The sequence below is a fragment of the Rhincodon typus genome, chromosome 9 (assembly GCF_021869965.1).
Source record: "Rhincodon typus isolate 14 chromosome 9, sRhiTyp1.1, whole genome shotgun sequence".
NCBI lineage: Eukaryota > Metazoa > Chordata > Chondrichthyes > Orectolobiformes > Rhincodontidae > Rhincodon > Rhincodon typus.
Genome location: NC_063340.1, coordinates 67438880 through 67451672, shown reverse-complemented (window position 1 = coordinate 67451672; position 12793 = coordinate 67438880). Strand labels below are relative to the sequence as shown.

General features: G+C 41.4%; 1 protein-coding gene across 2 annotated transcripts in view; it reads left to right on the top strand.

Moving 5' to 3' along the window:
* The window catches only part of dync2li1 (dynein, cytoplasmic 2, light intermediate chain 1), a 31292-nt gene that overhangs the window by 6027 nt on the left and 12472 nt on the right, over positions 1 to 12793 (top strand). For both annotated transcript variants that reach the window (XM_020534670.2, XM_048601412.1), the window contains exons 6-8: positions 7611 to 7797; positions 11808 to 11876; positions 11993 to 12070. In XM_020534670.2, the coding sequence (XP_020390259.1) occupies positions 7611 to 7797; positions 11808 to 11876; positions 11993 to 12070 (334 nt within the window). The remainder of the gene's footprint in view (positions 1 to 7610; positions 7798 to 11807; positions 11877 to 11992; positions 12071 to 12793) is intronic.

The following is a 12793-nucleotide window of genomic DNA, read 5'->3' as shown; positions in this document are numbered from 1 at the left end:
GTGGACTCTAGGGATCGATTGACTCCGATTGATTGAAACATTGCCATGGAGAATGCACCTTGGAACATTGATTGCCAGACCCTTGTTTGAATTCAAACCTGGCAGTTTGAGTGTAACTCGTCAAGGCATTGCCATGGGGAAAGTACCATAGATGCACTCCTTGCAAATGAAGGATAAAGCCCATAAATTGTGCCTATTTCAACCAAACTAAAGCTTGGAGGAGAACCATTTTCGTGTGCATTCCTTGTGGCAATGCCTTAGAATCAATTTGAATCTAAACAAAGCCTTAGCAGTTAACTATTCCCTGCTGCATCTATCAATCAAGGGTTTGCTTGCCAACTAATCAACATCGTCTTTTCATGGATTCTGGGCAATCTAAGATGGAAGATGGGAAAAAATTGTGTCTGTAGGAGGTGCTCCTTTTTTTTTGAGGTATCTTCAGTGTTGGAGCTGATTTCCTCGAATTCTAGGAGCAGTAATTACTATATTATAAGCTGTTGCATTGTTTTGGAACTTTGGGAGGAAAAAGTTCAAAACAAAGGCACTTTAAAAAGGAGGAAGAGAGACAGAGGTAGTGACCACATGGGAAGTGATTCAAATGGAGCAGTAACCTGCACAGCTAACTGCCTTTTTAGTTTGGTTTCAAGGACCTCTGGACATTGGAGTTGGTTCTAAGAAAAATAAACAAACAGCAAAATTCATGGCTGACCTTGGAGAAACCTGTGTAGGGGAGCTCACAGCAGGGGAGCAGTTAAGTAGCTAGTTTTAAAGTGTAACCTTTTTTTTTGTAAATCTACAATAGTGAGTGGAGTGAGTGAGTTCTTTTTTGATTATATGTTTTTATTGAGATCTGTCTCTTGATTAAACTTTAAAAATATAAAAAACTTAGGTAATAAGTTCTCCTTGAGCAGTGTTTTTAGAGCAGTAAGTAGTAGGGTCTGTAGATTGTTAAGGTGCAAAGATGGCCTTTAAATAGAGTGATGTGCTCTTCCTGTTGGACGTCGGAGATTAGGGAGGGTTTCAGTGTTACTGGTGATAATGCCAGTGGGGAGTGTGTTTGGTTGCAAATCTTATCAGATCACATGGATTGGTTGGAGCGGTAATTAGAGACAATGAGAAATTTACAGCAGCTAGCAGGTGTAATGGGTGGCAGTTGTAAGGAGGGAAATAATCCAAAGATACAGTCATGCAGATGGGTGACCTCCAGGAAAGGTAGGAGAGGGACGCAGATAGTGCAGGAGTCTCCTGTGGCTATCCCCTTCTCAAACAAGTATGCTGTTTTGGAAATAACAAAGTATGGAGCTGGAGGAACACAGCAGGCCAGGCAGCATCAGAGGAGGAGGAGGAAAGTTGACATTCTGGTTCAAGACCCTTCTTCAGAAATTTCAGACCTTTACGTGAGAGGAGGTGAGGGTAGCAAGAGAGGAGGGGGAGTGGCATTTGTGATTAGAGAAAACATTATGCCTTTACTTAGGATATTCCTGGGAATATTCAGGGAAGTTATTTGGGTGGAACTGAGAAATAAGAAAGGAATGATCACCTTATTGGGATAGTACTATAGACCCAATGGTCAGTAGGAAATTGAGAAACAAGTTGGTAAGGAGATCTCGGTTATCTGTAAGAATAATAGTGTGGTCATGTTAGGGAATTTTATCTTTCCAAACGTAGTCTGGGGCTGCCATAGTAATAAGATCTTGAATAGAAAGGAATTTGTTAAGTGTGTGCAAAAAAATGTTCTGATTCAGTATGTAGATGTACCTACTAGAGAAGGTGCAAAACCCGATCTACTCTTGGGAAATAAAGCAGCACAGGTGACTAAGTTCTCAGTGGGAGAGCACTTTGAGTCCAGAGACCATAATTCTATTAGTTTTAAAATAGTTATGGAAAAGGATAGACTGGGTCTAAAAGTTGAAGTTCTAAATTAGAGGAAGGCCAATTTTGACGTTATTAGGCAAGAATTTTCAAATGTTGATTGGGGGCAGATGTTCGCAGATAAAGGGATGGCCTAAAAATGGGAAGCCTTCAAAAATGAGATGACAAGAGTCCGGAGACATTATGTTCCTATTAGGGTGAAGGACAAGGCTGGTAGTAGTAGGGAATGCTGGATGACTAGAGAAATTGAGGTTTTGGTTTGAAAAAAAGGAGAGATCAAGTGAATCCCCAGAAGAGTATAACGGCAGTAGAAGTATACTTAAGAGAGAAATCAGGAGGGCAAAAAGGGAACATGAGATAGCTTTGGCAAAAAGGGTTAAGGAGAATCCATAGGGATTCCTCAAATACATTAAGGACAAAAGGGTAACTAGGGAGAGAATCGGGCCCCTTAAAGATCAGCAAGGCTGCCTATGTGTGGAACCACAGGAGATGGGGAAGATACTAACTGAGCATTTTGCATCAGTGTTTACTTTGGAGAAGGATATGGAAGATATAGAACATGGGGAAATAAATAGCAACATCTTGAAAAATGTCCAAATTACAAAGGAGGACGTGCTGGGCATCTTAAAATGCATAAAGATGGATAAATCTCCAGGACGAAGGGAAGTGATTACTGGGCCCCTTGCTGAGATATTTGTATCATTGATAGCCACAAGCAAGAGGCCAGAAGACTGGAGGCTGGTTAAAGTGGTGCCACAATTTAAGAAAGGTGGTAAGGAAAAGCCGGAGAACTGTAGACCTGTGAACCCGACATCGGTGGTGGGCAAGTTGTTGGAGGGAACCCTGAGGGACAGAATTTACATGTATTTGGAAAGGCAAGGACTGATAAGGGATAGTCAACATTGCTTTGTGTATGGGAAACCGTGTCTCACTAACTTGATTGAGATTTTTTGAAGAAGTAACGAAGAGGATTGATGAGGACAGAGTGGTGGATGTGATCTATATGGACTTCAGTAAGCCATTCGACAAGGTTCCTCATGGTAGACCAGTTAGTGGAATAGAGGGAGAACTGCATAGGTGGATACAGAACTGGCTTGATGGTATTAGACAGAGTGTGCTGGTGCAGGGCTACTTTTCAGACTGGAGGCCTGTGATCAGTGGTGTGCTACAGTGCTGGGTCCACTGCTTTTCGTCATTCATATAAATGATTTGGATGTGAACGAAGGAGGTATGGTTAGTAGGTTTGTAGATGACGCCAAAATTGGAGGTGTAGTGGACAGCGAAGAAGGTTACCTTAGAGTACAACAAGATGTTGATCAGATGGGCCAGTGGTCCAAGGAGTGGCAGATGGAGTTTAATTTAGATAAATGTAATGCATTTTGGAAAGGCAAATCAGGGCAAGACCTGTACACTTAATGGTAAGGTCCTGGGGAGTGTTGCTGAACAAAGAGATCTTGGAGTACAGGTTCATAGTTCCTTGAAAATGGAGTCACAGGTAGATAGAGATAATGAAGAAGGCATTTGACTACTTGCCTTTCTTGGTCAGTGCATTGAGAATAGGAGTTGGGAAGTCATGTTGCAGCTCAAAGTTAATGACACGAAAGTTGGTGGAGTTGTGGACAGCATGGAGGGCTGTTGTAGGTTGCAACAGTACATTGACAGGATGCAGAGCTGGGCAAAGAAGTGGCAGATGGAATTCAACTCAGAAAAGTATGAAGTGATTCATTTTGGAAGGTCGAATTTGAATGCAGAATACAGGGTTAATGGCAGGACTCTTGGCAGTGTGGAGGAACAGAGGGATCTTGGCGTCCACTTCCACAGATCCCTCAAAGTTGCTACCGATGTTGATAGGGTTGTAAAGAAGGTGTATGGTGTGTTGGCTTTCATTGGCAGGGAAATTGAGTTTAAGAGCCTCAAAGTTATGTTGCAGCTCTATAAAACCCTGGTTAGACCACACTTGGAATATTGTGTTTAGTTCTGGTCGCCTCATTATAGGAAGGATGTGAAAGCTTTAGAGAGAATGCAGAGGAGATTTACCAGGATGCTGCCTGGACTGGAGGGCAGGTTTTATGAGGAAAGATTGGGGGAGCTAGGGCTTTTTTCATTGGAACGAAAAAGGATGAGAGGTGACTTGATAGAGGTGTACAAGATAAGGAGATGCATAGATAGAGTGGATAGCCAGATACTTTTTCCCAGGGCGGAAATGGCTGTGACTTTAAGGTGATTTTAATTAATTTTAAGGTGATTGGAGGAAGGTATAGGGGAGATGTCAGAGGTAGGTTCTTTACACAGAGAGTGGTGGGCGCGTGGAATGCGCTGCTGGTTGTGGTAGTGGAGTCTGATGCATTCGAGACATTTAAGCAACTCTTGGATGGGCACATGGATGATAGTATAATGTAAGGTATGCAGGGTAGTTTGATCTTAGTAGGATAATCGGTTGGCACAACATCGTGGGCCGAAGGGCCGGTACTGTGCTGTACTGTTCTCTACAGGACATTGGTTAGGCCACTATTGCCACTGGTTGTCCTGCTTCAGGAACGATGTTGTGAAGCTTGAAAGGGTTCAGAAAAGATTTACAAGAATGTTAACAAAAACAAAGTTGCTGGAAAAGCTCGGCAGATCTGGCAGCATCTTTGAAGGAGAAAACAGAGTTAACGTTTCGGGTCCAGTGACCCTTCCTGAGAACTGATGGTGGCAGAAAGTAGGGAGGTGGGTGGAGTAGGGAGTAAACAATAGGATAGAGCCCAAAGAGGGAGAAAGACAGTTGGACAGACAAAGGAGTTGCTAACAATCAGGCTGGGAGGGTGAATAGTTGTTAATAGGGTATGTTAGTGACTAATAACAGCGGGTGTGTACTGGCAGGCTATGTGGTAACAAGGCCTGGTGTGTGGGGTAGGGGGCTGGGACATGGGAGAGTTTAGGCCCTAAAATTATTGAACTCAATATTGAGTCCGGAGGGCTGTAGGGTCCCCAAGCGGAAAATGAGGTGTTGTTCCTCCAGCTTGCGTTGGGCTTTGCTGGAACACTGCAGCAAGCCAGAGACAGAGATGTTGGTCAGATTTACAGCATCCGCAGTTCTTTCGGTTTTTATTTTACAAGGATGTTGTTAGGGTTTGAGCTGTAGGGAGAGGCTGAATAGACTGGGGCAATTTCCCTGGAGTGTTGGAGGCTGAAGGGTGACCTTATAGAAGTTTATAAAATCATGAGGGACATGGATCGAGTGAATAGGCAAGGTGTTTTCTCCAGGGTTGGGGAGTATAAAACTAGAAGGCATACATTTAAGGTGAGAGGGGAAAGATTTAAAAGCGACTTAATGGGCAGTGTTTTCTTACAGAAGGTCGTGCATGTATTGAATGAGCTGCAAGCAAAAGTAGTGGAGGCTGGTACAATTACAATGCTTAAAAGGCATCTGGATGGGTATATGAATAGAAGGAGTTTAGACGGATATGGGCTAAATGTCAACAAATGGGACTAGATTAATTTAGAATATCTGGTTGGCATGGATGAGTTGGACTGAAGGGCTGTTTCTATGCTTATATCTCTATGATTCTGTGTAGTGTAAATTGTTTTTCCGTTTGAGGTTTGGTATTCTCAGTTCTGTCCTAATATTTGCAATGTGATAAACTTCAGCTGGCATGTCTTTTTTTTCAGTAATACTTAAGTTCTGTACGACCAAGCTATTTTTTTGCTTTGCTTTTTAGTTTGTATCATAGGGAAATACCTGACGACTGCTTAATATCTCATTGGAAATATGGAAAGCAATGTTGAAGTTGTTTGCATGAAGGAATTGTATGGCCTTTGTCTTGCTGCTCTGTTGCTCCTATATACTTTTCCACCCACAATGTTTACAATTTTAGTTTAAACCATAAGCTGAATAAAATTTAGTTATACAAGCTTTTCTTTTCACAAGAAATGCATTCTATCCACATTATAGACTGTTAAGAATATTAATAAGTGGAAAACTTCTGATGGAGAAACTGGTAAACAATCCTAAAGAGAATTCAAGCAAACCTGGGATAATTGCAGTTCAAAGGGAAAGTTTGATTGTGTTGCGAGAGTGATGGTAAGAGGTATTCACACCTTGGATTATAATGATTACTTTGGGAATCTATCTGGAGGCACCCAGATATAGTAAGACATTTTGAAAAATGCTTTGACGTTAGAATAGAAAGGGGGAGGTCTAAATTATTTGCATAGATTCCCAAATTAAAAAAGGTAAAATCAACTTGTCAACACTAAGTTTCTTAATGCAAAAGGCCCATTATTTCAACTAGAAATATAAATTATTCATGTGGGTCCCAGAATCTAAGGGTTGTTTTGAAGGTAAAAGATGATTAGTTTAAATCTCAATCTGGGACTTTCCATGCCATGGGCTAGTTTGCAGGAACTGCCCTATTATGCAGGATTTATCTGTATGTTTTGTCCCAGAAATTAGCAGAAACTTCTTGGAAGGCAGTGGAAAAGCTGATATCGATGTTAGTTTGCAATTATGGATCTGTCAGCAGCCAAAACAATTAACTTAGAGGCTATGTGAAATTTCATAGAATCCCTACAGTGTGGAAACAGGCCCTTCGGCCCAACAAGTCTACACCGACCCTCAGAGCACCCACCTAATCTACACATCCATGAGCACTACGGGCAATTTAGAATGGCCAATCCACCTAACCTGCACATCTTTGGACATTGGGAGGAAACCGTAGCACCCAGAGGAAACCCACACAGACAGGGGGAGAAGTGCAAACTCCACACAGTCGCCTGAGGGTGGAATTGAACCCGGGTCCCTGGCGCTGTGAGGCAGCAGTGCTAACCACTGAACCACTGTGCCACCCTCTTACTGGAGGTGTTTTTGATCTAGAGTCAGTAAGGAGACGTTGCCAATGGGGCCCAAACTCAGAATGAAAAGTAAAGTGCATGAGAAATTAAAACAGCCAGATCTGCCTTGGAATAGTATTGATGTGGAGGTGCCAGTGTTGGACTGGGATGGACAAGGTCAGAAGTCACACGACACCCGGTTATAGTTCAACAGGTTTATTTGAAATCACAAGCTTTCAGAGCGCTGCTCCTTCGTTAAGTGAATCTCACCTGACGAAGGAGTAGCACTCTGAAAGCTTTGATTTCAAATAAACCTGTTGGACTGTTACCTGGTATTGTGACTTCTGACCTTGCAACAGTATTGGAAGAGATTAGCAGTGGATTCCTCACAGAGTGGGAGAACTTTAGAACTTTAACTACCAGGCTGGGAAAATGAGGAGAATTAAAATGAATTTCTAAGAACTGCAGCACACCTTAGGTTCGTTTCAGTAGAACTGAAAGAGTCTTCAAGATCCTGAAAAGTATAGAGAAACCTCTTAGGTGGAATTAAACATGGAATGGGAACTGATCTAAGATTTTCTGGTTTAGATAATAAGGGTTCACAAAATAGTTCACTTTTGTTTACTTGTTCTATATTTTGTTTTGTTTCATTCATTAAAAGTTGTGGCATTAATTACTTCATTTAATATATGGAAGTTTGAATTTATTGGGTCTTCCTCGCGAGGAAGAAAATCTATGTTATGTTGGTCAGGTACCATAATTATACAATTTGTTGGCTAATATAGCAGAATATACAACTTTTGTCACTTGGAATTTATGTAATCAGCTTAGATGAATGTAATAAGATGTGAACCCTAAGGAAGGGTTCTACTTGTTACCAATTTTTAAATACACTGAAAGCATTTGCAATGTTCCAATTGAACTAGGACCCTTTCTATTGTTTTGGTTCTGGACCTTTCCAAGCCCAATGACCTATGGCTAAGCATGGAGAAATTGCTGGATGTGACAAAAAACCATATAAACACAACTATAAATGAACTGGGCAAGAAGGATTCCATAAATGTAAATGACTTCAAGCAAAGGACCTGGAAAACATTGCAGAGGAATCACCCGGTGAGTCTAAATTTGGAGAATTATTCTTTTAACCCTGCATACTAGTATCAGTAATCTAACACTCAAAACTTGCTCAAAGAATTGTATCTATAACTGAGCTTATTTGTCCAGTCCATGTCCAGTCAAGACCAGATGTAGTTTTCAGATGAAGCATGATTAGAATGTAGAGGATAATTGGAGCAGGTCACACAGATGTAAAGCAGTTCTTGTTTTAAAGAAATCATCTGTTCTTCTTTTGGAATATAATTTTATATAATTTACAGTTAAATAACAAACGTTTTGGTAATTTGATGGACAGAAAAGTAAGGTTTCCGCTTAGTACAAATTGAGAAGTTAAGAAATGCAAGAGTGTACTTACAGAAGCAGTTTCCAATTGTAATATCACAAGAAAAATAATAACAGAAATAGGTTTATGTACACGGATGTTAGGGCAGACATAAGGTTTTAAAAATTTATTTACATCTGAGGGGATACCTCCTGATCTGAGTTTTTTCCAGTTTTTTTTTGTTGTTATTTTGAATTTCTAGCATCGGTAGTATTTTGCTTTTGAATCAGCACTGAATATGAAAACCTTTGCAAGGATAACCACAATGTAATCACAGTTATTTCCAGAATTGACCAAGCTTTTAGATGAGGTGATAATCAAAGCTTGCTGCTTGTATTTATGGACAAGCCCTATGCATGGACAGGATCTGTTCGGATGAGGAGGAACGAGACAGACACCTGAAGGTGTTGAAGGATGCCCTCATAGGAACAGGATATGATGCACAACTCTTCGATCGCCAGTTCCGATGTGCCACAGTGAAAAACCGTAATGACTTCCTCAGGACACGGGATACGTCCAATAGGGTATCTTTCATTATCCAGTACTTCCCGGGAGTGGAGAAACTACACCGCGTTCTTTGTAGCCTTGAACACATTGTCGAGGATGATGAACACCTCACCAAGATCTTCCGCATGCCTCCATTTCTTGCCTTCAAACAACCACCAAACCTTAAACAGACCATTGTTCACAGGAAACTACCCAGCCTTCAGAACAACATCGACCACAATACCATACAACCCTGTTATGGCAAACTTTGCAAGACATGTCAGATCTTCGATATGGATACTACCATCACACGTGGGAACACCACCCACCACATGCATGGCAGATACTCATGTGACTCGGCCAAAGTTGTCTATCTCATACGTTGCAGACAAGGATGCCCCAAGGCATGGTATACTGGCACAACTATGCAGACACTACAACAGTGGATGAATGGATGCCGTGCAACAATTGCCAAACAGGGATGTTCCCTCCCAGTGGGGAACACTTCAGCGCTCAAGGATATTCGGCCTCGGATCTTTGGGTAAATGTCCTCCAACGTGGACTTTGGGATACACAACAACACAGAGTTGCCGAGCAGAGGCTGATAGCCAAGTTTGGCTATTGGTTCAGATGAGGCCAATTTCGACAAGGGAGCCTCCGAAATGTCCACATTCTTCCTCAACCGAGGATTCCCCAGCTCTGTTGTCGACAGGGCCCACAATCGGGTCCGACCCATCTCCCGCACTTCTGCCCTCACCCCTTCTCTTCCCTCCCGCAACAGCGATAGGGTTCCCCTTATCCTCACCTACAATCCCACCAGCATCCACATCCAAAAGATCATCAGACGCCATTTCCGCCACCTCCAGCAAGATGCCACCACCAGACACGTATTCCCCTTCCCTCCCTTGTCCGCCTTACGCAGGGACCGTTCCCTCCAGGACACCCTGGTCCACAATTCCTTCACCCCCAACACCATCCCACAGCCCTACAGCACCTTCCCCTGTAACCGGCGAAGGTGCAACACCTGCGCATTTACCTCCTCCCTCCCCAGAATCCAAGGGCCCAAACAAACCTTCCAGGTGAAGCAACACTTCACCTGCACTTCCAAGAATCTAGTCTACTGCATTCGCTGCTCACAATGTGGTCTCCTCTACACTGGGGAAACAAAACGTAGACTTGGCGACCACTTCGCAGAACATCTACGTTCTGCTTGCAATAAAGACCCTGAACTACCTGATTTTCTGATGAAGGGTCTAGGCCCGAAACATCAGCCTTTCTGCTCCTATGATGCTGCTCGGCCTGCTGTGTTCATCCAGCTCTGCACTTTGTTGACCCTGAACTACCTGTTGCCTGCCACTTCAATGCACCACCCTGCTCCCTGGCCAACATCTCTGTCTGTGGCTTGCTACAGTGTTCCAGCGAAGCCCAACGTGAGCTGGAGGAACAACACCTTATTTTCCGCTTGGGGACCCTACAGCCCTCCAGACTCAATATTGAGTTCAATAATTTTAGGGCCTAAACTCTCCTATGTCCCAGGCCCCCACCCCACACACCAGGCCTTGTTACCACATAGCCTGCCACTACACACCCCCTGTTGTTAGTCACTAACAATCCCCATTAACAACTACTCACCCTCCCAGCCTGATCGTTAGCAACTCCTTGTCTGTCCAACTGTCTTTCTCTCTCTTTGGGCTTTATCCTATCGTTTACTCCCTACCCCACCCACCTCCCTATTTTCTGCATATAAACTGACGTTTTCCCAGCCACCATCAGTTCTGAGGAAGGGTCACCAGACCCGAAACATTAACTCTGTTTTCTCCTTCACAGATGCTGCCAGACCTGCTGAGCTTTTCCAGCAACTTTGTTTTTGTAGCCAAGTTTGGTACCTATGAGGGTGGCTTCAACCAGGATCTTGGGTTCATGTCGCACTACAGGTGACCTCACCACACTATACACGCACACTCACACAAACACGCGCACTCACTCAGATCCTCTCTCATACACCCACAATCTCTCACACACTCAGTCACTCACTCTCTCTCCCTTACACATGCACACACACATGAATCTATGGGGTTAATTTGTATTTGCAGATATATTCTATTTTATTCAAAAAGCACACAAGTTATTGGCAGTCAGTCAATGTGGCATTTTATAAATTCCTACTTTAGTAATAAAACCAGTCTGAATCCAAACCAAAACACAAGTAGATTCTAAACAAGGCCTCAAACCTGTCATCTCTTCTTTACATTGAGAAAGCTTTTAGTTCTCTCAGGACAGTGAGTTCAAAGGAATTCAGGGATTTACATATACATATTAGTCAATTAAAACTTTCTGACTGATTAAAGATTTAACAGCATCTTAGGTTTGTTTAGTACATCCTCATCAGTGGTGTGACCCTTTGATCCTTTAATTATAAATTCTGTGTCTGATACTACCTCTCTCACTAACACCTGAAGAAGAGGTAAAACTCTGAAAGCTTGTGTTTACAAATGTTGGACTATAACCTGGTGTCGTGTGATGTCTGATGTTGTCCAACCCAGTCCAACACTGGCACCTCCACATCGTATTTATTTTAGAATGTGAGTGTTGAGTTTTCATTGATTCGTCTAATTTCTTAAAGATAACAATCAAATTGTCATTAAACGTCTTGTGACTGGCAGTAATGTTACACAAACACAAACTCACATACAATCAAACATTAGTATTGCTTATTTATTTGTCAGCTTGCTACATTTCTATGAAACAATTTATAGAGGGTATTGTTAGCTTCAAAAACCTCTCTACTCAGGTGTTCTGTTTTAAGAGGGAATGTCAAAAGTTGTTTTAAAATTTGATTGTTGTACAGCATTTTGTGCATTTACCCCTTTGTCTCAGAAACCTTGGTTTCAGATAACACTTGCAGTAATCTCCTGTTTTAATCATTTTTGGGTAAAATAAACTGCAATTTATTTGTAAAGATTTATGTATGTACTGGGAAATTTGTTCTTTGGTGTTTCTACAACAGCTCTTTGCTAGACCTGTCAAATGATTTTTCTAGGAACTGTTTGAAGTCAATCTTCGGTGTGTTTCAATTCAATTTCGTACAGATATTTTGAATTATGTGGATTTTTCTAGCTATGTTGTTCACATCTACCAAAATGTATGTAAACCTAAAGCATTAAACTACTTTTTTTCATTTCTTTTCAAATTCCTACAGGATTGGGAACTAATTGATCCATTTCCCATTCCTCTTGTTATAATTGGGAGCAAATATGATATATTTCAGGTACAGTGCAAATCACACAGTATCAGTTTTAATTGATGCAATTTCACTAGTTAATTACTTTTGTGATCAATATTGGTAGCTGTATTGATTTGTTAACCATTAGGTCCTTTCTACAGGATTTTGAATCTGAAAAGAGGAAAGTAATCTGCAAAACACTGCGCTTTGTGGCTCATTATTATGGAGCTTCATTGTTGGTATGTTTGGATTATTTATGTAATGGTATTTGGAATTGATTTCTCCTTTGACATGCTATTTTGGCCCCCTTCGTTTATGGTTACGATAGGTGCATTGTCAGAGAGCAAGAGGATCACAGGGACAGGGTGCCATTTATAAACCTTTCTTACAGTTATGAAAGCAATTTGTCTCCCTCAATTTACATGCTGGTTACATGTTGATCCAATCCAGCAGCTAGTCATCTGTTGCTCAAGTTAGAGATTATTGTCATTGATACTAATAATCTCAATTTTAGATGGTTTATATTTTAGATAAGGTTACGGAATGGACTAGATGAAAAACAAAATTTGTTCTGCACTGTTCCAACAGTGTAAATCAGCCTGGATTTTTGAAGAAAGCTGCCTTTCCATTTCTCACACCTATCATTTGTTTGGGATATGTGAGTTAGATTGCTAGTTTTGCCATGGAAAAAAACTTGGTAGTGTAGTGCTCTGAATTCACAATCAGTAGGAATTGGATTGAGAAACATTGGTAAACCTATTTTATGAAATATTCTTGACCTTCATTCCGTCATTTTGGACTTAATGTTATTTGGATATAACATCTCTAGAGGAAAATAAACAAAAATATACTCAACACTCAAAATATTATTTTCGCTTTTTTATGTTTAATCTTTCTTATGCCTTGAAGTATTTCAATATGTGAATTAGTTGGAAATTAGAGGAGGAATGTTCATGTCGAAT